At 40.8% G+C, this 25798-nt stretch overlaps 1 protein-coding gene across 1 annotated transcript; it reads right to left on the reverse strand.

The window, feature by feature from the left end:
- On the reverse strand, positions 1-25374 carry LOC131668513 (eye-specific diacylglycerol kinase). Its single transcript, XM_058942764.1, has 11 exons — positions 23387-25374; positions 23088-23223; positions 21033-21670; positions 15639-16036; positions 14259-14638; positions 12731-13046; positions 12061-12214; positions 10526-10840; positions 8170-8442; positions 7490-7653; positions 1-6534 (listed from the first exon to the last, which is right to left on the reverse strand). Exons 1-11 carry the CDS (start codon positions 24712-24714, stop codon positions 6485-6487), a joined length of 4152 nt encoding a protein of 1383 aa, XP_058798747.1. The 5' UTR covers positions 24715-25374; the 3' UTR covers positions 1-6484.
- Between the last annotated feature and the right edge of the window lie 424 nt (positions 25375-25798).

Here is a 25798-nt window from a genome sequence, read left to right on the forward strand (position 1 = left end):
GAAACTGCTGTAGTAAAGTGCTTTATTTGTCATAAAATTAAATCTAGAAAGTAAAATCATTTTACCTTTGCCTTTATCGAGGAAATGATATAATGATTGAATTACTGTTATGAATTACAATAAAGTTTAGATTGTGTGTGACATCTCCTTTAAACATAATGCTATATTCTTGCACAACTCGGTAAGAATTGTCTGAACGACGTCAAAATTTTCAGGATATTATATTAAAATATAAGTACTATTATCATAGATGATTGTTTGGTAGCGAAACTTACCGAGAGGTGCTTAAAAAGTATGTTATTTAATTAATAAATAGATTGGCTCTCTAAACTTTTTTTTTTATGAAATTCAACACCGTTTTGTTTTTAACAATTTTATTGGTCCTGTGCCGCTGTCGTATATTACTGCAGCTTTCAAATAAGATATGATAATTAATTATTACCAAATCACATATTTTTCTTCGTTATATTTTGTATTTTCATCATAATTATTTGTAATTTTTAAATGAGGAGAGTTAAGTGGTTTTTTTTCTTGATTACTTTATCTTTCTACTCAATCAATATCTCGCTCGAACATTTTTTCTCAGCTACTGTACAAATTCCTTTGTAGTGAGAATGATTTATATTAAAATAGTCAGTTCTTACACTACAATAATATAACGACGATGCTTGCAGCAATATTAAGCTTAAACTTACTCCTTTTTTCATGATATTTTCAAAGTGTTAAGGGGCTACAAACACAATACGCCCAAGCGATTCGACCAATAAGAACGAAAAATTCGCACTTCTATCTCTATAAAAGAATTTTGAAAAATATATATAATATACCATACATCATAAGTCGAAAGAATAGTAAAATTTAGAATAATTAGCAGTCTCAGATACTATACATTAAGGATTTCGTTGTATTTCATCTAAAGAATAACATATAAAATAAGTAGTATGTACGATATTCAATAATTTATAGCCATTCTCTTTGAGTGCCTTATATTATTTAGATACAATGGAAACTGTTGGAATCAGAGAACAAAGGGCTTCGTTGAAATTTATTGAAAGAAATTTTTGTTTTCATACATTTATTTTATGCATTAGCAGCCCCTTAAATCAACAACATTTGATATTCTTTACACTTGATTTTTTGACTAGTAATTGTAACTCTTAGTAAATAAACAAATATATAAAGAGAAGTTTTTACGTATCATACACATAAACACGCTGAATTTCATAATGTGTAGGAGGAGAATCGAAAACATTAATATGAGAAAAAACTTATACAGCATTAATAACTCAAGTAGATATCAGGAGTGATCTTAAATAACAGAGGTAACAACAATATAACAATGATAATTTTGATACTTACAGTCTTACTAAGAAGAAAATTATATAATGACAGATAAACCTATATCAACAATATTCGAACTGGATAAAAAAAATGATTCGTTGCGAAGGGATAGATCGCATAGCTCATTACATTACATGTCAGAAGTAATCATATCACACGGGAAGAAAGCACATGTCTCTGCGTCAGAACGCAATTTTTTCATTATAAAAGAATACCGAACGTGGAAGAACAAAGATTTCACGAGGAAAGTAATTTTCCTGAAAGGTTCATATTTATTTTCTTTTATATCTTCTCCAGTAATATAGTTTGATAACTCTAATTGTTTTCGACTCATGTTTATATACAATAGGGAACTGTTACAAAAATGTATTCATTTAGTTATAATGATGGCAAGATATATTGTGAATAAATTCTTTTTTTTTCGTCCGTTTGTCAAAAAAATTAAGATTCGCGCTTTCTAAAAAGATTATAGTACATACAAACAGCAATGGTAAATTAATTTCTTAAGGAAGATACGTACGCATGTACCGAATAAGCTTGTGTTACTGTTACTTTTTTTTAGCTCTTTGCACAGAAGATTTGCGTCAGTACCGTAGTACGAATAAACATGGTTCTTTCGACGCTTTCTTTTTTTTTTTTTTTTCTTTAATATACTTTGCTACTTGTTTTCGTCTTTTAATACTTTGGTGTTTATCTGTTGAAGTTTTACGTAAAAATTGCTGTCTTTCTCACGTTTTAACATTAGGAACTCGCTCCACCTATTTACTCATGGCTGTCTATAATTGTTTACTTTAAAATTTTTCACAACCACTCGTATTATGTTTTCCTTTTTCACTTTTCTATATTTCGCAAAATAACCGAAGTCTGTTTTGATTCTGAGCGAGCTCCAACGAAATTCGAAAAGCAATAAAGTAAAGGTAAATATCACAGTGGATGTTAAGTTAGTTAAGATGATAAATATAAGAAATTAAGAATATTTAAAAAGATCTAACACTTTACATTGTTACATTAGGAAGTTTTTTTGCATGTAACATTTACTAACGACTTCGTGTTGTATCATTTACAAACTCCCTATACATAACATAAGATTGTTTTTCCTCGTCCCTTGTATTACTATTATTATTATACACACTCTAATAGCTAACAGTCGCTATAATGATATTAACAAAATGTATAGATCAACTTTATTGGAAACTCTCATTACGTTATTATGACGCAAAGTCAGATGTACACATCGCGGTGTAAGTATTAAAATATCATCAGCATAAATATACAAAATAAAAAAAAATGCTCAGCAGAGGAATGAGTGTCTATCAGCGACATTTATAAACTAACATTAAGTGGAAGAAAGAACAATGTTTGAAAAAAAACTTTTTAAAGCGGTTTGACGACTACTTTCTTTACGAGGAGCAGGTCAAAGGTACCTAAAATATAAATTTATAGTTCGAAGTTAATCCACGTGTACGGAGGCCATCTAAATTCATTAAGAGTTTAATAATCGAAATGAGCATAAGGATATATGATCACTCAAGGTACATTAATCCTAAGACTTGATTTGCCTAAAGACTTGTTTAAATTTCGACCGTGCGCGATCTATATTTAAATCACTCGATTAGTACGGCTGCGTATATACCTAATTAGCCAACGACAATAATTCAATCGTAGAGAGCCAAAGAATAAAGAGAAATAAGTGTTCATTGTACATACGTTAGTACTTTGCCCTATATGCCTTTATCGATTTATGGAATTCTTGTTGTCGCGAACGGGTATCGTATGAGTAGGTGAAGTGTTCGCGAGCAGCGTGAATTTTTCATTCTTTACCCTTCATTTGTTTTATTTACAATAGACTTTTTTCTCGAAAAAGCGAGGGGCTTACGCCAACAATCATCGTTGTGTACTTTAAGATACTGGCCCAAATTAGAGATAAAGCTTCTTTATATTTAGAATTCGTTTTGTCCTAAAAACACGCGCGAATACATCAAGAGTTCGTCAAATCAAAGACACAAAAACTTTTCGTTGCAACGCCTGTGTGATGCGTCGTATCATTCATCTTCCGTATAATCTACCATTAGACAACGTACATACAAGTGTATTTATTATATGTAATATTTATCTTATATAATCAATGAAAATCTCAACGACAGACGCCATATTACAGCGTGAAAGAGATACTTACGAGAGAGAACGACGCCGACCTGCTCGCGTATGGTGGCCTTCCCTCATTTCAAATTGATTGTCCTCCGAATTATTATTGCTCCAAAAACGTTAAATCATAAAGAGATATATACTTATATACGTTGTATATTTATGCGCCGATGGCGCGCAGCAGGCCAACGTCTCGCTCTCTAAAATCTGAGAGGAAGGCAATGTTGTGTTCCGACAATGCACACACGTAGATTTATATTTATAGCGCGCATTTCTATACTAGAACTTCTTGCTCCCGCTACTATCCCACGCAATATACTCGCATCCCTAAATATCCTCTATTATAACGTGCTTTCGACTTGTACGCACGATAGCCGATATGCTTTCGTTCGCGTAGTTTGCTGTTGAACCTTACAAGGCATTATTTTATTCTTTTATTTATATTTATTTACTTATACTTTTTCTGTAGTTTTGTATATATTAGCGTACTTAGGAATATTATTTTTCTATTCGTCAATTTTTTTTAATGACGACGAATCGAATACGAGTATTCGATTCGTCGTCGATAATCCTTTTTAGTGCCTTGGCTCTTGCTAATTCATTTAAACGATTGACGTAATTGTAATTTAACTAGAGTTGTGTGTGTCGTATGTATATAGGCATGCATGCAATATACATATGTAATCGGCTAAGATACTTAATCTTATTAAATATATATATATATACCGTACGGCCATTGTAAAAAGAAGCGCGACGATTGTTACTTTTTTGTCTTTTTTTCTTTATTTTTCATTTTAGAAAGAAGAACTTATTCGTGGAGATTGTCAGATTCGATATATAATTGTGGTTTGTAAAAAAAGCCATTTAAATGTTTCGTTATAAGTAATAACATTTTTTTAAATACTTTTTGTCGTAAAATTTTTTATTTTTAAACTTTTATTTTTAAACTTTTATTCTTAAACTTTTCAAGTCAGATTTGTTCTTCTAGATTGTAGTGATAGTATAAAATGTATCAAGGTAACAACGATTATTTTTTTTGTTGGTGTATTTTGTACGACTTTAAATCTTTGATAATTATAAATCTTTAAAATATTAACCCCCGATAAATTTCAAATTTGATCGGTCTCATATCTTACGTTAATAATGATATGGAATTAAAGTAGCGTAAAGTGATTAATACTGTACTTAGTAAAATCTGATAAAATTTGATTAGTTTTCGCTTGAAAAATACTTTTTTATTTTGTTCGTTATTCATGAAAATTCGAATTTAATTTAAGAAAGAACCGGTAAAAATACAGGTTTAAAGAATGTAGGAAATATTTTTTGTGTCTCTCCGGAAAAAATGTACATTAATGCTCCTTGCTCAACATTATACGATACCTAACAATCTGCAGTAAGTTACTTTGTCTTACATGACGATGTATAGCTACACAGTTGTACGAACAAAAGAACGTACTTACAACAATTGCTCCCTTCTATATCTGTACATTAACGACACACGGAAAAAAGGAAGAAAACCAAGAAATTTTATAGGTGGAAGAATGTGTCGTGTAGCTATTACGCAATAATAATAATAATAATATCACGCGGACCATTCTCATCTTACAGCATCGCGCGCGTTTGCCAAAAAACAGACTCTTCGAGTAGGCTTAAACACGACCTAATCATAGAGTCGATATTACGATAGATTAGATTATACTTATATGTGTATATATAACAATAGCAGTATAATAGTATAGTTTCAGCGATAGACCGCTTCTAATAGCTAATTGGTGTTCGTACGTTGATCCCTCTTTTTCATATTGGTACTGAAATAAACACCTATGTCCGTTTATCTCATTTTTAGGTTGCCACTCCAATTTGTGTTTTTTTTTTCTTTTACTTTTTTTAAGAAAATAACCGTCTCGTTTGTAGGGCTAGTATCCAATTTCAAATCGAATTTTCGTTTTTTTTTACAACAAATACAAATTGACATTTGAATTTCGTCCCTCCTTTACTTTATTCTTTTTTTTTGATTCAATAAGATATCCCAATTAGTTTAAAAAACTACTCATGCCCATTTGTTGCTTTTTTAAAGGTAGCGATGTGTCATTATATTTGGATTGGTACGGAACATCCATAAAACGATGGCGTCACCGACGCACAATTACAAAGGAATTTGTTCGATTATTACTATTATAATTATCATAATAAATGTAATAAATTTAATTGTTTATGTTCCTCATCATTTAGTCGAGTGTTTTCCTATTCTTATTTTTCATATACTTTTTGTTTGCTAATCTCTTTATCCAGACTTTCATTTCATGATTTTTTTACTACTCGACACTTTTACTTACACACTCGTACGTTAGTTAATAATATACATATACATATGTGTATGTGTGTGTAACCTTACTTTTTGAAATAGTAATAATATTATAAACACGTCGAAATGTCATTCTATGCCGTTCTTCTTTCTTTCTTAGCTCGAGAATTACAAGATATATTGAAATCCGTTGTAGGATTGTTGATTAAATTGATTCTATACACTCCTTTAAGATATCTCTTCCCTGCTCACTAATGTATATAACCTTATTTTTTATTTTAGTAAGTTGAATCGTTCAAACTCGAAATTACTTTGTATTATAACGACGGTACAATCAAGAAATATATGTGATTCGAATGTGTGAGTTATACCGGTGAATATTCTTGAACAAGAGGTGGAAAAAATAAAGAAGATATATATTCTCGTTGATGTTTCCTCGCTTGCAACAGCTTTGCTCTGGGAAGAACGCGCGCGCGCGCGCGTGTATGTATGTGAGAGAGAGGGAGAGAGAGAGAGAGAGAATGTGTGTATGTATTATTATAAGTTGGATCAAGGCTTGCGACGTGTTCTTCAGCTTTAAAAAGGTGGGAGTACGTTCATCGAATTGCGCCCACTACCACCATCAACGTCACCACCACCACCACCACTCCTACCATGATCGTCGTAGTCTCGTTACGCGTACTCATCGCGGCGTCATGCCACGTTGTCCATGTCCTCCGTCACCAGTTGGAATTGCTCTTGGCCTAAGTCAAATTATTTATCAAAAACTCTTCTCGGAATTCATCACTGTATTTTTTCTTTTCCTTTTCATTAACTTTTTTGAATGATCTCTAGTACCGTGAATTATGATTATATCCACGAGGAAAGAAATGCTTGTAGCCAAGTGTGCAAAGAGCGCATATCAATGAACAAATGTGTTTTAATAAAACACAATAATGTCGATTTTGTAATCCAGAATTTTTAATATCGTAATATTGCATTACTGAGCGTGCATCCAATACACAAAACGGTCGCGTAATAATCGGTCGAATGATTTCAATGCATTTTAATTAATGATTGTCGTCGTCGCAACCAATAATTTTCAACCGAATTAGAAAGCCAAGTTTTAATGAATAGCGATAATTGCAGGTCAACAACCATCTCTGTTGATTATGATAATGAATTGCAATGATGATAAAATTTCAGCAAGCTATTGCTAATTGAAAACGAAATATTTGATTTCACGTTGATTAATACATATTAGGCCTCATCGTGTTTCCCGCGAAAAGTATACGTATATACCAAGAGATTAGATTAGATTTTACAACGTTTAAAGTTCACTGAGTTAATGAATTAATTAATTATAAGCGCTGCTATAGAGTCTACAAATTATCCAAATAAGCTCGGAGTCAAATATAAATAAAAACAAAATAAAGACAAACAAACGTTAATTCAGAGAAAAAAGGAACACAGAAAGCTTTAGAAATAAGAACGGAGGAGGAGATACACACCGGTGGGAAATCAATAGGTGAATCGATTAGCTTTGGTATATGGCGCAAAAAGCTCAAGGCAAATAAAAACTAAGTAGAATGGCTAATGAGCGGTGCAGGTCCGCTGCGCCTTAAAGGACAATTAACGTGCAAGTGGACGTAAGCCAAATGAGAAACCCAACCCAAGGATAAACGAGATTGCAAAAAAAGCCGGAAGCAGGTAGCTTACTGTGAAGATAGGCGGCAAGGTCGCGATCCTCGGCTTGCAGCGCCAACTCCCGGGGTGTGTTGCCGTTGCGGTCCCGCACGGTGAGCTTGGCCCCACCGGCCACCAGCATGCAGCAGATCGATCGGCGTTTTTGTTGCGCTGCTTTGTGCAGCGCTGTCTGACCCCTGGGCACACACATCAATGCGTACGTTGGATTAGTTTTAATTCCGAAATCCGCGCTGCTGCTGCTCGACTCGCGTGATTGATAAATTGAGCAATTGCATTGTGTCTCGACAATAGCACTGCAAAAGACGCAGTGAATTATAAAACCGCGCCAAGAGCATCGACAAGCAAGAACCGAATTGAACGAGGGCACTGTATCGACGCGCCTTCTTTTCCAGGATTAATACACTTTCTGAATTGGCTACCGAAAAAATAGGCCCCCACAGCAACGCGCGGCACTTTCATTAATCCAAGCGCACCGTCATTAGCTTTGTCTTTCGCTGCGGACTAATGAAACGAACGTTTCATATCTTATTTCACTCGACGGACGTCATTACGCGAAGTCGGCACTGAAAATAGTTCGAAAACAAAGAGAACAAAGACATTGATCTGATTTTGATTTGGCTATCCGTCTCCCCGAGCAACAGCCGGGAAAAACTTCCTTTCTTTTTCACGTAAAAGAGTATATAAAAACTCACTTGTCATTGTCGACGATGTTGAGTATAGAGGGTGGAGCGCAAGCGATGAGATACCTGACGATATCCTTATGGCCGAGACGTGATGCAATATGCAGTCCAGTTTGACCAGTGGCATCGATCGACAATAACGAGTAGCCACGCGAGTGCAATTGCTTCAAGCCGTTCAAATCGCCAACTTTAGCGGCGCGCAAAATGCCATCCGACGTCTTCTCCAACAGCTCCGTGCTGAATACGTGCACTTCCGAACTCAAACCAAACAGTCTGTCACGGGGGCTGCAATGTAATCCGTCCAAAGTGTGTTCCACGTTAATACTTGAGCCGGGAAGGAGGCAGGGCTTTAGCTTCAAAACTTCCAAATCTGGCAGTTTATATTCCGGAAGCTTTTGCTTTGCCTATCGAGCGCTATTTCTTTTTTCCAGTTGAACGCGCACGCTCTACTTCGATTAAAGTTCGACTGAGTACATGGGTGGAAAAGGGAGCTCAGAGACGACAACTTATCATTTAAATCGTTCATAGCATTGTACAGAGTCCGACTATGAAATTGAAATCGCGAAGAGGAGCAAAGAGAACATTTAAACAGACATTCTTCGGCAGTCAAGTATTGCCGTTTGTTTCTAGGTTCATATGAAAATAACTGGCCAAATTCGCCTTTATTATATCTGCCGTGTCAAGAGAGTTCTTAAGCGAAGCGCAATGCCAAGCTTTGACGTCATCGACCTACATTGTCGCTGTGGATAAATTTCGGAAATGCAAATGTAACAAATGTCAACGATAGGTATCTTACGTTCGACGTCAGACATGCAATAATAACTTATCCATAGAAACTTTCAACGTCATAGAAGCTAAATTTACGGCCGAATACCTAAATAGTGTAAAAGTATCGACGGAAACATACGACTATCATGCATTAGTAACGATCGGATTTTGCTGTTTACGCTGCGATGCTGCGACACTTCTCGACAATTCGTGTTCTTACGTCTACATTTCACAGAGAAAAAAATGAAGAAATGTTCAATTAAAAACATTTCAATAACAATCGAAAATGTAACATTGACGGTCCAATGTCCGAATGTCGTTATTTTTGCCTTGACACATGTCACTTTAGCGGTGTCTATATCGAAAAATGAGCTGTACGCTAAAAATACTGCAGTTCATCCGCACGTCCGAAGCAAAAATATTGCTGTTTTACCCTTTTCCCAAAGCTTCGCAGGACCAAACTAAAATGTTGTTCGTTATTCGCGTTATAAGAAGCCAAAGTCAACAGTAGCGTCATACTTGAGTCATACTACCATCGTACAAGCGTATCGCGCACATCACGCCTGTAATTCGAGTGAGTGCGAATCAAAAGGCACACTGAAAGTCCTCGTAAATGCCAGCTGGATTAAAAGTCCATTAAAATGATTAAGCGGATAAAAGCTGCAGAAGGGACACGATTGTATTGTTAGCACGGTAATGATTCAATTTCTTGGGAGGAGCGTCGTGAATAAAAGACGACGAGCGCGAGCCCGAGCAGCAGCAAGCTCCTGTCTAGTCAAAATTCCGTTCGGCAGGCGCAGGCAGACACGAGTCAATCGAGGAGTGCTCTAATGAGCCTCAATAATTCAGACGACCCACTTTGGCTCCCGACGAGGCTATTGATAATTAAGTAAGGCGAAAACGAGCGCCATTAAAGTCCATGAATTTAGCTTCCGATGGAAAAACAGTTCGAGTGTACTGTTGGATTAAGCCATACGACAAAAATTTATGTTACTCAGTTGAGTATGCATATTTGCGTAGACAAGTTAACGTAGCTTTGCGTCCGAACAAATTCGCAGAGTCAACAGTAGATTTGAATTTAGAGCGAGAGCCAAGCGACCAAGTCTGTATCTCGAAAAATGCATGTATTTTTTAAAAACTTTGCTTTTGCACAAGTTTCAGCTGGCCGGATATGGAGACAAATTTTTCGAGCTGGAAGAACAACTCGGCTTGATCCTAGCGGCAAAAGGCAGATAAAGTCGAGCCATTCAATTTATAAAAGTCTAATATTGTCCTATTCCGACGTTACTATCAGTCTATATTTTCGTTACAGAGCGCGCCATTAGTTTTCATATTGCATGACGCAGCTTGCGTTACATTTTTCAACGAGTCAGAAAAGAGGAACAGGAAAGCAACGATAGAGAAAAATCGATAACGTATAGACTTCCGACGTCTATCGCTAACTTTGTTTTCGCTCTCTTCCATCGCCAAGAGTGAAAATCGGGCGCGAATCGAGCGAGAAAATCGAGCAATTTCCCATCAAGAGGATCGAGTCGTAACGCGATAAAGTCACCGCCACACTACGTAGTGCAGACAAAGAAAAAAGAGAAGAGAAGCTGACCTGATGAAAGCAGGTGGATCCGGGTGATGAAGATGCGCCGGTGGGTCGGTCGATGCATGCGAATGTTGGGAATGATGTTTGGACGAAGTGGAGCCAACTTTGGTCGAAGTACCACCAGCAGCGTGTTGCCTTGTATCCTCGTAATTGAGGTAGTTGTCAGAACGCTTGGACTGCTGGCGCGACTTTGCCTGAGGCTGTTGCTGTTGCTCATCGCGAGACTCGTATCGGTTGCTGATGTTGTTGTTGCCCTCCGTCGAGTGTGCACTGGTCGCCGGCGTCGCCTTCTTTTCTGCGGATGTTTTGCGCCGGTCGACTCTTCAATTTCGAACGTCCACATTTACAAACACAGCGTAGCATGTTCGAGAAACGAGGGTTTCGTTTGTTTTCAAGATCAGCAACATGCGTATCTATTCTCTCTTTGTTTCAGGTTTTTCTCATCCTTAACTAGTTGCAAGTGTTTATACTCAACAAGCTCTAGTAAATGATGGGTGAAGAGCAAATGCAAATATAACTTTCTCGAGAGTCGTGACGCAGAAGAAGCTTGAAATCTTTGCGCCAAGTTACAAGAGCCATATGCTTGTCAATAGGCGCTAAGTTAATGAGCCGCGTGGAGATGCATTATGGATGTTTACGTCAAGTACACGAGTCTAGTGTAAACTTTTCACGACGCGCTACAATCGGTTTCACTAGCGTAAGCTGATTAGCTAAGCGTGGTCGTGCTAAAATATCAAAGGCCAATTTCCACCCCGCAACTTTTTACCTTAAGTTGGCTTGCCTGGTGGCAAAGTCGCGCGCGAGCTTTTTCTGAAAGTATGACGCTGTTGTTGTGCTACTAAAGAAAGGATGAGTGAGACACTAAAAGCCGCTAAAGAGCATGTTTTCTCTAAAACGCCAAGGATACATGTAAAATGCATCGAATTGAAAATAAGTAGTTTCTCAGTGCAACAATTGCGAAGCACCAAAAAGCTATATTTTATCATGTTGAATGACACTAATCGAAAGAATTCTCGTGGACAAGATTTTATTTTGATTTTTATGTTGTTTTTTTATTTACTTATTGATCTGTTGGTTTGTACCTTTCATTTGGTTCGTTTTATGATGCGGACATTAACTTTATTACTTTTGCACTGATTTTCTTTAGTGCTAGAAAAGAAATATGCTTCAGAACGGCTTTTAATAGTTTCGATATTAAATCGCGATGTTATAATGTAGCGTAGCAGCGATATCCGCTCGTAAAGCTAAAATTAATCGCTAGGCAGCATCACCGATACACAATTTATAGGTGTCGTGTATAATCGCTACAAAAATATCAATTTTTATAGTCTCTCTAACTCTTACGGATAAAAGCGTCAACTATATACCACACGCAAAGGTATTGGAGCTTTCAGCAAGCTGATAAATATTTCCATATATTGGCTATCGATAAACAGTGCAGATTGCCGCAAAAGCTTGCAAAGGACGTCATGCAAATAGCAAAAACAAAGAGTGAGAGGCAGAGCGAGGAAGACATCACATTTGTCAAATAAAAGTTCTACCTGGATGATTGATTATCAGTAGACTGCTGAGTTTGCGAGTTTTGGCTTGCAGGACCTTCCTGAAGCACGTAGATGGCCTCGCTTACGACATCCGTGACGTAATGCAACTGCTCCTGTGCTCGGTCGATTCGGAAAAACCGTTCCGCCGTGCAAGCTGAAATTTGCGCGCAGGAAAAAAATTACCCTCTATTTTTATGTCAGAGAGAATCGCGTGAGCGCAAAAAAAAATTTGATATCGTTACGAGCAACCCGCGAGCGAGAGATAAAAACGTATTTGCAGCGGCTGCGTTCTTTTCCTACGTTTAACGCGGACGATATTCCGCGCTGGCAGCGGCAATATGCTTCTCTTTGTTAAAAGCTACGTGATGGGCTCAGCGGAAAGAAGTTTTCATCGTGGCTAAGTGGTACTTGTATTAAGCGAATTTTTCGTTTGAACAATAGCCGGAAAATAAAACATGTCTGAAAATATAATAATGAAACGTCTATTTAAAAATAATAATTAGAAATTCTTTTTTTAATAAGTTTCAAGTGAATATACAACGAAAATTCACGATTGTAAAACATAACTAAAGCGCACAAATTTGTTGAATTGAAATAAAAATAATAGTAGCCGAACAGTAGTTGAAACAACTAGTTCAAAGATGACGAATAAAAAATACAAAAAACTCACAATCGAGAAAGCAGCAACTATCCATGGGATACTCCTTAGCAAGTTGTTTCCTAAGCGACTCGAGATCCATGGCAGCGTCAAGCTCGAGCGGTTCAGTGGCCCATTGGGTGGCAGTCTTAGTCAGTCTTTCTTTGTCAGAGTGGAAGTTCTCGTAATCGACCATGCGAATCCTCATCAGTGGCAACTTCAGCCTCTCCAATTCTTGAGTCTTCTGCATTGGCTTGCCAGGATTTCGTCGTTTTGACAACATTGTCGCTTTGTTCAATAGGCTCAATTTGATGATTGAGGGTAGCAGTCGACACGCCTCTCCGTCTACCTGTTCGTTTTATTGCACCTACATTAGCGAGCTAGTGACTGGTGGGGTTAGCGTGATACTTTTAACACGAGGGGTGGAATCCGATTTTCAAAGTGTATTTGTTAATTAGCATGGACATAAGATTCAGCTAAATCCTACCCCCCCCCCCCCGGCCCAGTCGACGTGATTAACATGTATCAGGATTGTGCAATGGCTATTTATATTACAATTCGGAAGCCTACTTATACGCTAAAATCGGTTTTCGATCATTCTCATTCGCATACGACAGCCCATTATTTCTCTAACTTTCACATGTTAGTCAGAATCCCAAAATATTATAAAGACTGAAAGAGATACACTTTTTTTTTTATCTTTGTTTTTCAGCTGGTTTTTCAATGTAGACTCTTGAGGCGATTTTCGCTTGAAAACGAACATCGACAGTTTTCAAGAACTTTGCTCTTCCTTAAATATCGCGTGACTGCCAACCTTCGTTTTTTCTTTTCAAAAAAAAAGAAATAATACATGCTCCATATGTGGTAACAAAAACTTCAGCGCTCCGTATAAATAGTCACGAAAGTTCTAGAAAAATCTCTCGACACTTATAGATTAAAAAAAAACACACATAAAAAGTACGACAGAGGTGAAAGCTATTCAACTATTAAAATCAAATTAGAATATTTTAACCATCAATCTTCAACGTAGGTGAACTTACTGTCAAAGGAGTAGGGCGAGCAAGAGAATTAAAAATGAGAATTGCTTGTAATTTTGACAGGACATGTATTGTAGTCTACTTTAGTAATGTTTGACATTTCGTGACCCTTCAGAGCTTAAAAATGGAGAAATTAATGATTGAAAATAACGTTATCTTTTGAGGAACAATGTTGAATAAATTTTAATCTAAATTTACAAATTCTGACAATGAATCGAGCATATGGTAACGTCGTTTTTTCTCCGCGCATTATCGTTCGCACACACATTTAAAAATATGCGGAATATTGTTGCAGTGTGACTCAACAGCAGTTGGAAGCCGTCGCTCAATTGGAAGCTACGTATCCATTATACTCCTTTAAGATCTCGACTACTCGTCAAGGTGTAAGTACGCATATACAGATACATTTTTCGACGGCTGTAGTATGGTCAAAAAAAGAGAAAAGCCTTGTATGCAAATGATCAATCAATAATGGAATTACACGAAAGTCTAATTTTAGGTGGAACAATGATAATACAACACACCTGCATAGGTATAGTCCTTGTGGTGGTGATAGTAGCAGTACTACACTGGGCGATACTAGTACCGTGTCCACCAGCTTGCAGCAATGGCAACTGATACGTGGTCAAGCCGACGACTTCGATCAAGCCATCCTCTGTGGTTGGTTCACGTCCAATACCACCGCCCCACGGATGCGTGCCGCCGCCATATGACGCGATATTGAGAAACAGTATCGCGTGTACACGATGCTCCTTCAATTTAGCCGTCATGTCTTGCCCGTCGCACTCTAATGTGACGAATTCCGAGAGATCTTTCCATCGACGCACTACCAAATCTTTACCACCCATTTGACCGTAAAACATCTTGTTGCGCAACCTCGAGTTAAATCGTTCGGGATGAGCCTCTGTAAGAGAAAAAAAAACAAACTTGTTGATATGCCTTGTAGTCGAGAGTAACTTCTCAATTCGGTGTAAACGAGAGATGTGTGGGCTGTTATCGTTTTAATAATTCAGCCAGCTCACTTTAGCCATTACCGTTCGCGATATAGTTTGTTAGTTTGTTGTTAGTAGCTTTACGAGGCCAGAGCTTGCAAAAAAGCAAAAATTTCGTCTCTCGACTTATATAATGAGATAGCCGAAGAGCCCCAAGGCTATTTGCAAAGAAGAAGAAGGATAAGGAGGAGGAGGAGGAGGAGGAGGAGGAAGAGGAGAAACGAGCGGGAGAGCAAGCGTGAGGTTTTGTTTTCCAAAACTTTTGAAAGCCATAATACGCTAGCTCTACGAGAGTTAAATGGTCACGACGCGCAGCTTGTAATTTTACATGAGCTTAAATTGCTAGGTATTCCTACGCGGAAATAAGATCAGTTATCTACGTGTATAGTTGAGCTTTTGCTGTCCGAAGAAAGTGATACAGTCTAACTTTGGAAACACACGATTCTCTTCTAAGTGATTAGCTTTCAGGCAGTATTTCTCATTTCAGAAAAGATTGCTTTCCCAAGGCGGAGTATCGAATTTGCTTTGAAAAGCTCCTCCTTTTTCCGACCGAATTGAGCACAAAAAATCGCCCATAAGAAGTTTGAAGAGCGGGGGTATGTGTCGCTCGTGCGCAAGATCCTCTTATTTACGTCGGCACGCAAAAGATAGATAACCTCGGAATTTTTGTACGCGCGGCAATATTAGTACAAGGTATGTCTCTCTTTGAATACATTCAAACGGATGCTTTCTCGCTAAATATTCAGCCATTTGCTTGCAAGTTTTACAGGCTATTTTGGCCAAGTGCAGTAGCAGCAGCTGTTGATATTGATCAAAAAGCACATTCTCTCTTTGCCGCGCATACATATTACTTATACTTATAGATATACATTGCTCGAGAGAGGAGGACATATTATGCATTCCAGTACTGACCTCTGGCCTCGTGGAACTCGAGAGCGATATGCGCGTCCACGCCCATACTAAAGTAGTTGTTGACCACGTTGAGCGGTAAGCTTTCCTTGCCTTTGGACACATCCTCGTCGTTACCGGCAGCCTCGGGATTTCTTTCCACTTCCAATTTCCATCTGTCCAAAATGGTGATTTCGCTCTCGGCTAAACTCACCAGAATCTTGCCGATTGGCTCATCCGTGTAACCACCGCCCCAACCCAATGCTCTTGCCAGATCGTTACCAGTACCAAGTGGTAATGTCCCGACGGCTGGTGCCGGTGTGACACCGATTTGATCTAGCACTGATAATACCCAACCGACCGTACCGTCGCCACCACAGGCGAGTATCCGTAGGTTCGGCACTTTCTTGAATAGCTCCAGTCTGCAAAATTTAATATCCAAACTCGAATGTATTTGACGAGACTTCCGTCGAGCCAGAGACTAAGGGAATAACTGATCATTATTATATGCAAGTTCGAGTATTATGATTACGTTATGGCTTATTCCGTTTGCGCGCTGCTATTGATAAACCGTAGATAACTGATCATGTTGGGTTATTTGACGTAATCGGCCTCTTTTGTGAAATTATTCAGAGGAAAACTATAGTATGTTTTTATCTCGCATTTCTGCTGCATATTGAAAGGGCCAGTATTTCAAATGCAAGCAAATGTTTATTCATTAGGTTCGTTCGTTTTTACCCCAAGTCTGACGTCAATAGGGTCGCCACTTGTATCGTGAGGAAAAGAGAGACCGAGAAAAGGCAGCGTAAGAAAAATATATCGGTGAAAGCTAATTGTTGGATGAAAAAACTTTTCCAGATTGAAATATCGCTGATATTAATACTTTACGTTGAAAGTACGTGCTTTGTCTTCATATCCGTCAAAAAATTTTAATCTCTCGAGTAAGATTCTCGTACTTCATTTCTCGCGAATAACGACGACTCAGCGCGAAAATCAATTTTCATTTTGACTGATATGTTCGGCCTTATTACTTCTGTCACAAATATTTTCTCACGGTAGAATTCGGTAAATATTACATTTGTATACTGCAGTGCATATCAATGAAAAATAGGTAATAACTTTAGTGGGCGGAATGCCGTTACTCGTAACATGTACGAAAGATAATTCTTTTTCAACTACCTTTTTTGCAAAAAAGAAACTCGATTTAGCTGCAAGAGTGTAACAAAATTTTGTTGGTTACAGTTTTAAAAAACTACTGCACGGTCTAGGTAATCGACTTTGCAATAAAAATTACAGAGACTTAATGTTGATATATTTGCGTGTGGAACGTAGGTTTTCATGACATTTGTAATTTAACGTCACGTATGCTGTTGAGACAACGTTTCCTTAACTTATTCGACAGCATTATGCAGAAAATACACACGGCAGAGCTAAGTTAAATTACGAACAGTACACTTTTCTATTTGCAAGCTAACGTTGGAGGCAACTGACGGCTATAGCTGCACACTCACGCTGCGATTTCGCGAAATAAATCAACCGGAAAACAATTGCATCGTTTCTTTTCAACGATAAAAAAAAGATACTCGTTGGTGGAATTAATGGCTCGCTTATGAAAGGATACAGCCGGGCGGATGAAAAAACACTATTGCCTTGAATGATAAATAATATTGTTATAGGTAGGCATGCGCTCGTTTCGATTGCGTATATGATCACGGAAAATCTCTCTCTCTCTCTCTCTCTCTCTCTCTCTCTCTCTTCTCGAGCTAAAGTAAAAAATGGTTAACGGTTATAGTAAGCGACAGACTGTAGTTGATCGCTCGCACTTTTTTCTTTAGCCAAAAGCCAAAGCTTCTAATATTAGTAGATCACCGACATTAAGCGATTTGCTCATTACCAACACACATACGAAAAAAGAAGAAAAAAAACAAAATGCTCGCGCCAGGTTTGTCAATTAAGTCAGTTTTCCTTATTCTACGTCTACGAAAAAAGAAAGAGCTCGGTCATCGGCAATTTTCTCATTCGATTGTGTGGTCATGCGAACGAGGAAAATAGAGCAAGTTTTCGCAGCTGCTAGTTATTATACGCGAGTTCAAGTATTATGATTACGTTATGGCTTATTCCGTTTGCGCGCTGCTATAGATAAACCGCAGCTATATAGCCGAAAGCTCTCTCTCTCTCTCTCTCTCTCTCTCTCTCTCTCTCTCTTTGGCCAATAACGCTGTAATTAGGTCATAGTAGGGAAACTTATACTTTAGCAAATAGCTGAAAAGAACGAAGCGAATAAGACGAATGAGCATTGTGGCTTACACGGCAGAGCTTGACCGTGCAAGCTTATATTCGTGTGAGTTTACGAGCTTGCGAGGAAAATTGTATGATTAAAATTTCAAGAAATTTCAACAAAAAGAACATTAAAACACTTTTCCACGGCAATTTTCGCTGGCTTTTGGTCTAAATGTGACTCGACGGAGGGGTTAATGGGAACCACCACGAAAGAGAGGCTTGTCGTCCAGCAGCTGCAAAAGCGCTTAATTCGAAACCTAACTACGCGAATAGTTAGCTGCAAGGCAGTAATTTGAAATGAAAATTTGAGAAAGACGATTTTCCTTCGAGCAAACGAAAGTCTCTCGTCCACACATTGTCGTGCACTATGCACGTGGTAAATCAAACTTTGCAAGCTTGTAAGAGATGTAATTTATCTCTTTCCTTAACTCGTTACCACGCTCTAAAAGTATAAGATAACATTTCTGACAGTGTGAATTTATATTGTTCTCGAGCTTGCGAAGCGGTTTCAAAGATGTTGTGTAACTTTAGAATTTGTTAAGAGAAACTTATTGTCGCTTTGTTATTGTTGGCATAAAATATAACGTTTGGTTATCCGAGTAGGATAGCACAGGCTTTTTCCGCCTGTGCCAAGGAAGAAGTAAAAAACGATTTGTTCGTTTTGTTTTCATTTGAGAGCATCAAGTGGAAACATACGGCGTGTGCTGCGCTAGCAGGTTCCTTCATACTCGTAACGCATTTAATGTTTCTTTGACACGTATTCAGGTCACCAATTACGATTTAACGTCAAAGTGTAGCCCGCTGGCGAAAAAAATAAAAAAGAGTGCAACTCCCTAGGAGTATAAAAATTACTTCCTTCCTACGCATTCTTTCGCCGAGCTCGGCTAAAAATTTCATCGTGCTGAAATTCCATTTCTATAAAATGTCCATATTTGCACATAGTTCGTGCCCCTGCAGCTTGATTCTTATGGCACGCACGTATATGTTTATATTATATATGTGTGTGTAGACGGTGCATTCCAATTGACTGCCGCCGACGCCAATATCAATGCAATAATTAGGCCAAATTTGCGCACGGCTAACTTTACGAAACTGCAGAGACTGCATACACACACTACAAATTGTATGCAGCAGCAAGCTATACGATGCAAATTACAGTTTACCGCTCAATTAAGCGCGTAGCGCTCGTTACATATACGCTACTAGCAACGATATATACTATAAGACGTCGCGGCTCAACAATGAATTCACCGGTAATTCCTTACGTGCGTGTGCTCGTCGTGTGGAACGTCTGAAAAAACACGTGTACGAGTATCTCTTGAGGAGACGCGCGCGCCAACGTGACTGTGATAAATTATGCATAAATGGAAAATAGTATGATAAGCTGAGTATTTTGCCGGAAAAGAGCGAGGTGCACTTGCGAATATTTGCATGCTGCTACTTATCTAATTGCATCCTCCAGGCGTCACATCGTCAATTGAATTTCAGTTTTTTTCCATTGTGCATCAAGCTACACGAAACTGCTATATCTTTCTTTCTCAATGAATCCAAGAATATTGGCAAAGTCTCATTAATAATTCATAGCGCTATCTTTCCTTTTCTTTTACTAATTTTAAGCGAATAATAAGACAAGTTGGCAGGACAATTCATTTCCATTACAATTTAATTGAAGTAAAACCCGTATCATAATACGCCAAAGAATTATTATTCCATACATGCGGATTTTACGAAGAAAGAAAATCCTGGCAATTCATCATTTAAGCTTCCTTTTTCCTGTATGTGCCGCGGTATATTACAGTAGCGATTAATCATAAAAAACGTCACATAAGTAAACGCCCGACTTATTAATCTTTTCGTCGAGCTTGATTAATGTTGCAAAAGTAAAAATTTGACCTTATACTACTCGAGTGAAAAAAAGTAACAAACTAATAATTATTGTAAAAGAAAAGAAACGTCGAATTAGGTTCATTCAACGTCGAATTAGATCTCGAACTGACCCGAGATCGTTCCAAAGTTCTATTATTTATGCTGCAGGATTGCAAAGTTTGCTGATTGAAATGGGAGGACGCATAAAATTCAGCCGATTGCTGCCGGTATCGAACCCAAAATTCTGCCAAATCGGACAGTTAAAGTTGAAAATATAGAGCAGGCTTGTAGGCGTTGTCTCTAAATTAAACTGGAGTAAGTTTCATTAGAAAGCTCGCACTTTGTGAGCAGGTATTTCATTAAATTAGATGAAGCGCGAAGCGAGAAGGAGGCAGGCGTATGGTTAAAGTCAAACTCGTGGGAAAAGGGAAATGATGAATACGTCAGAGAGAGAGAGAGAGAGAGAGAGAGAGAGAGGATCCCTCGCGCTCTGTCACGAAGCGCGCACTAATTGAATAGTTTGTCGTGTCTCTCGTGTAAATCCCTTGAACAGCCTTTTTACTGCTTAATTAAAAAAACCCACTCGACGAACGAAGAAGAAAACGAGAATAAAAGTCCCTACAGTTAATAATTTATTCACGCGCGCTAGTGAAAAGCCGAATACGTTAATTTTTCTGTGCCGTCTTATACATTACAAGAAGTAGCTGCATGAGCTGTTGAACTATGATACTTGCCCTCTTCGAAATTAAGCATGGCTTTTCTGCGTAGCAGCAACGTGGCAGCAACGTTACATGTAGACACGACAGGCTACAACCACTCACATGCACACGCACTTCCACTGACGAATCTGTGTTTTTTTCTACACGTTGAAATATACAGTTGGCCACTGTCAGCGCGATTTTACTATTCCCTCTATACATCAAGTAGCATTATTTTTGCAGCAGAGGGTGCTTGACCTTCTCGATTGATTTATTCGCGATAAATAATTGAACGAGCTGTTTTCTTTTTCTCGGACCCTATCTCGCCAATGCGACGCTAATTGCTGTTTGCTTCTTCGACAACTCGATGCGCGTGCTTGTGGTTTACATCGAATATAAACAACAGTAGCGCCGAGTCGGGCAATTTGCCCATTGATCGTTTTGTAAATTGCGTAACGTGGCAACGAAAAGAAAAATACGGGGAACAAACACAAAAGAGAAAAATCAATAGCAATCATCGAAAATGTTGCGAGTAAACGTTGTGCTTGGGTTAAAAAAGCAAAGCGAGACTCACCCCATTTTCGGTCCACCCTGGGTGAGATCGAAGACCTGACGTGGATTGAGCAGCCACTGGAACTTTTGCAGTAGTTTGGCACCCTGGTTACCACCAGACTTGGGATTGATGAAAACGAGACAAGGTGTCACGCTGCTCGTTGGTATTGGCTTAACAACCCACATCTTGCACGGATCTTCCTTTTCGTTCTCCTCCTTGCTCTTTTTCGGTTGGTTTCGTTTCTTCTTCGGGCTCTTTCGCAAGCTACTCTTGAAATTGCCCCGTTTTGGTAGCTTCACAATCCACGACGGTGGCACGATAATGCACGCGTGCAAGCCCAACTCACAAGCTTCGCCAACGCGCTGGGCATTGTAGCAGGATTCGCGGTTGTGATAGGCGCTCTTGCACCAGCTACAGCTCACGGCGATTATCTCTTTGGAGGAGAAGCTGAGCTTCGACTGAAAGGATTTGTAGCAATTGGAGCATTTGCCTTTTTGTGAGCGACGATGTACCCAATGGTGATTGGTGATCTTTTGCTCGCGATATTGACGCACACCAACGTCGCGGAATGTTGGCTTGCAGGCAAAATTCAACGTTAGAGTGCATGCTGCATGGGCGACTACTCGGCAAGCTGAACACTTCAGTCGAGATCCGTGTTTCTGCGACAATCAATCGTCCGACAATTATTCATTTTAAGTAGTGGACGAGTTTAAGTAGAGGACGGGAGGTATTGATATTGTTTGCGCGTTCACATTTCAAAAAGTGCAATCAAACGTTCGCTGTCCTTGATTAATTGTCAAAAGTTTTCCGGGATAATGCATAGTTCAACGTTGCACGCACACGTGTCTACTCTGCTATTCAAGCTCATAAGAACGTCATTTATTTGGAGGAGCGAACGAAACTTTTGACATGCAAATACAAAAACATGTCGCTTTTTGCTTGTCGTACAAGAATGAGAATATCTCACTTTTTTCTTCGTTCTATAGACTTGAAAAAATAATTTTGAAAAACTCTGCAGTATAAATATTACGATTACAGAGTGTTTTGAATGATAAACTTCCATTTGGAGCTTTGAGAATCTCATTGGCAAAGTGTGCTCTATGCGGGGAGTATGCTCTATTAGCAGCATCAAAACTCATTAAACAATAGTCGATTCATCAAATTAATCAACGGTAATTAACTTTGAGTATATATTGGAAAAAGAAGTCTCTCTCGTCAGCTGGTGTGTGCTTCGATAGTTTAAATAATTGGAATTGGACTGGATAATTGTTATCTGTGTAACGGTACCTTATGCAAACTCGTTCTCTTTGAATTTATACTACACAAACGTTTTCTTTTATTAAGAATTCAATTTCCCGAGCCTTCGACGTACCTATGCTTCGTTGCATGTACTATTTTACAAAGAAATAACTTGAATTGCAATGTAGTTACATTCTATGATTTATGATGATTTTACAATGGAAGAATGAAATGTGCTTCATTATCTTGCTATAATGTGTGCAGCATTATTGATCGGAGGGAGTAAATAATAAAACCAATCTCAATGGCGATTTAATGTGTGTGCTATTAAACTAGATTTAATGTCCCATTTTTTAGAAGCAAGCAACCTGCCGACGTGCGTGTCACGTTGATATCCTTCAAAATTAATAATATTACTTTGGCTTCGCATTTCCATTTTCGGATGAAATTTTATGCCTCTTTAAAAGTTACTATCCACAGAGTAAACAGTACATGCGCACGGAGTATTTCCAACAACAATCAACTCGATTATCTGAAATTTTCGGCAAGTATAAATGTATAAGCATTTTCTCCAACTCTTATTCTTCAATATTATCAGATATTACCTGTCAGCGTCATTAGTTGCGTATGTAAAAAGCATCTACTAACAAGATCACATCGACGTTTACCACTCTACAAAGATAACCCAACGTCTTGAAAAAAAAAGCCCAGCTCAAAAATTCCTTAAACGAGTTTCGGTATCGCGACTCACCTCGCGTTCGAATAATTCAGTGTGTGAGCAAATCTATCGATGAAGGAGAGAAGGAAGCTCAGAAATTTTCCACAAAGAAAACTCACCGAGCAATCATTGACGTAACAAAACTCGCCGGAGGCAGCAGTGGGAACCCAGAGATGTTCTCCATTCAAAGCATGCTCGCCCCAATCCGGTGTCGATCTCGGCTCTCTTTGGCTCGGACCAGTATCCTCCTTCTCGCTAAAATCAAAAACAGAAGAAAAGAAGCTCTTTGAAAACACCATCAACGTTTCCCTCCACCAACGCCTGATGCCAACGATCGATCGTCGCCGTACGCTCGACAAAGACAAGACAAGACAAGACAAGACAAGACAAGACAAGACAAGAAGGCAAGATAGAACACCTGAATTGCCTGGCGTCCTCGGGTAGCAAAGCGGTATAACGGCATTGAATCTCGGTAGGCAGAACGATGTCGACGCTCTTGGACCTGGCACTTTGCTGCGGCACCTGCAGCGAGTAGCAGGTCTCGATCTTGCCGTTCTTATTCTGATTGAAGCACGAGTCAACGGACGCAGCTCGGTCCCTCTTGAGATCCGGCACCGTGAGAAAGATATCTCGCACGACCAGCTGCGCCGCTTGGTTCTCGACACTGGCGGCACTGCAAGCTCGGTCAGTGTCGTCCTCGTCGTCGTCGTCGTCCTCGGGACTGGAGGCGGCAGCGGCAGCGGCAGCGGTAGCGGCAGCGGGGGCCGCCTCGTCGGCGACGTGGATGCCGAGAATGGCCGGCAGCTCGGGCAGGGCCTCTTGTCGGGACAGCGACCTACGGCGCTGGCGGTTGTCGGGCAGCAGCTGCGCCGGCAGCTCGCTGCCCTCGGGCGAGTCGAGGTCGGTGCTGGTCTTCTCGGAGGCGGTCCGCGCGGTGGTGAGCGTGACCCGTATCTCCGGACTGCCCTCGCGCCGCGAGCAGTCGCTCAGCGCCGCCTCGTCCTCGTTGCTGTCCTGCTCCTGCTGATGCAGCAACGGCGAGGAGGCGAGGGCCGGCTGCACGACCACGAAGTAGCAGCTGCTCTCCTGATCCACGTGGACCGGCAGCCGCTCGTGGTGGGCGGGCGCGTCGACGGTGAGCAGCGTCTCGTGGCTGCGCTCCAGCTCGTCGTCGGCGTCCTGGTCGTCGTCCTGGTCCTCGTCCTCGTCCTCGTCGTCCTCCCAGGAGTCGGTGCCCGCCAACGACGCCTTGTACTCGTCCACGCAGACACAGTGCCAGCAGCTGTAGGCCTGCGCCGGCGGATTGTCGCGCTCGGCGTTGCTGCCGCGCCAGCGGGAGGCGCTCGCCGCGGCGGTGGACGCCGACCTGTCCAGCAAGCTGGGCGCCCGCGGGTCCTGGCTGCTGCGGTCGCCCACGTCTAGGCTCTTGGACCGCTGGCCGGTCTGCAGCTGCGGTATGCGCAGGGTGTTGAGCTTGCTCGCCGAGGCGTTGCTGTTCTGGCGCGCCGGCGAGTAGGAGGAGGACGAGGAGGAAGTCTGCTGGTGCGCCGCGGCCAGACTGCTGCTGGTGGCCATGGCGATGCTGGCGATGTGCTTGAGCTCGGCCTCCTGCCGCTGGGCCTCCAGCTGGATCTCGTCGAAGGAGGCTGAGCGCACTTGCTTCGGTACCTCGAGGCTCGACTGCGACTTCATCTCGGCGCCGGTCGGCGTGCGCGACCTCTTGAAGGTTGAGCGCAGCCTCTGCATGCCAGCTTGCTCGCCTCCGTCGTGGCGAACTAGCTGCTGTCGCCGCTACTGCTCGCAGCTGGCCAGTTGCGTGGCACTGCTGCTACGACTGCCCCTCGTGTCGCCGTTGTTGTCATCGCGCTGACGCCGCTCGTCCGCGCTGCTGCGCTCTGTCGCGGAGCCGCGGCCAGCAGCTCGAGCCACCACCTCACGGCCATGGCGCGTTCGCCACGAGACAGCGTCGGCGTTCCTCGCTCAAGCGCGTAATTAGGCGACGACTATTTTCGGCCAGCCGTCGGAAAAGCTCCTCCGCAGCGAGGCACCTCAGCGCTGTCGCCGCAGACACCGCCGCCGCCGCTGCCGCCGCTGCCGCCGCAGCCGTCGTCGTCGTCGTCGCCGTTGTCGTACCGAACTATCGATTCCTCACTCTCGCACTCGCCTTCGCGCTCGCCGACGACGAGCCAAGCTCTCAATTTTTCATCGTCTACCTCCCCGCGCCTCTCTCTCTCTCTCTCTCTCTCTCTCTCTCTCTCTCGCTCTCCCTTCCTCTCACTTACACTTTTCTTTTCAACTTTTTTCTGGTGCGCGCGCGTGTTGGTGTGCTCTTTCTCTCCGACTCTTTCTCTCGCCTCGTGTGCGCGGGGGTTAGCACTGAGAGAGAGAGAGCCTGGCTGCTATTCCGCCAACAAGCTCTCGTGCGAGCCGAGCATGCGCCAGGCCAAGCAACGTCGACCAGATAGTGCACGTTCTCTGTTTGGCGGCGAGCAAGAGACCGAGATAGAGAGCAGCTTGCGCGCGCAGCCAACCTCTTCCCTCTAATACTAATCTTGCGTATATGTGCGCAAGCACAGCTTTCGTTCTATAGCGGCTGCACACGTGTGCGTGATGTGAAGAAAGTATACCTGGCATGAGCCATGGCGCACGCGCACGCTCTCGACTTCCTATTTCCTATATCTAGCCTGCTTTTAGACTTTGGAAAAACACCGATGTGGTCCGCGCGGCCCGCTCCATTGAACTTGCGCTCGCCACAGCTCGCATTTTTCACATGTCCATGCGAGGGGACGAAGATTGAATTGTTTTTCCTTCTTCTCTTTTTGGCAGCTCA

Source organism: Phymastichus coffea, unplaced genomic scaffold (genome assembly GCF_024137745.1).
Source record: "Phymastichus coffea isolate CEN01 unplaced genomic scaffold, Cenicafe_Pcof_1.1 PCOF00078, whole genome shotgun sequence".
Lineage (NCBI taxonomy): Eukaryota > Metazoa > Arthropoda > Insecta > Hymenoptera > Eulophidae > Phymastichus > Phymastichus coffea.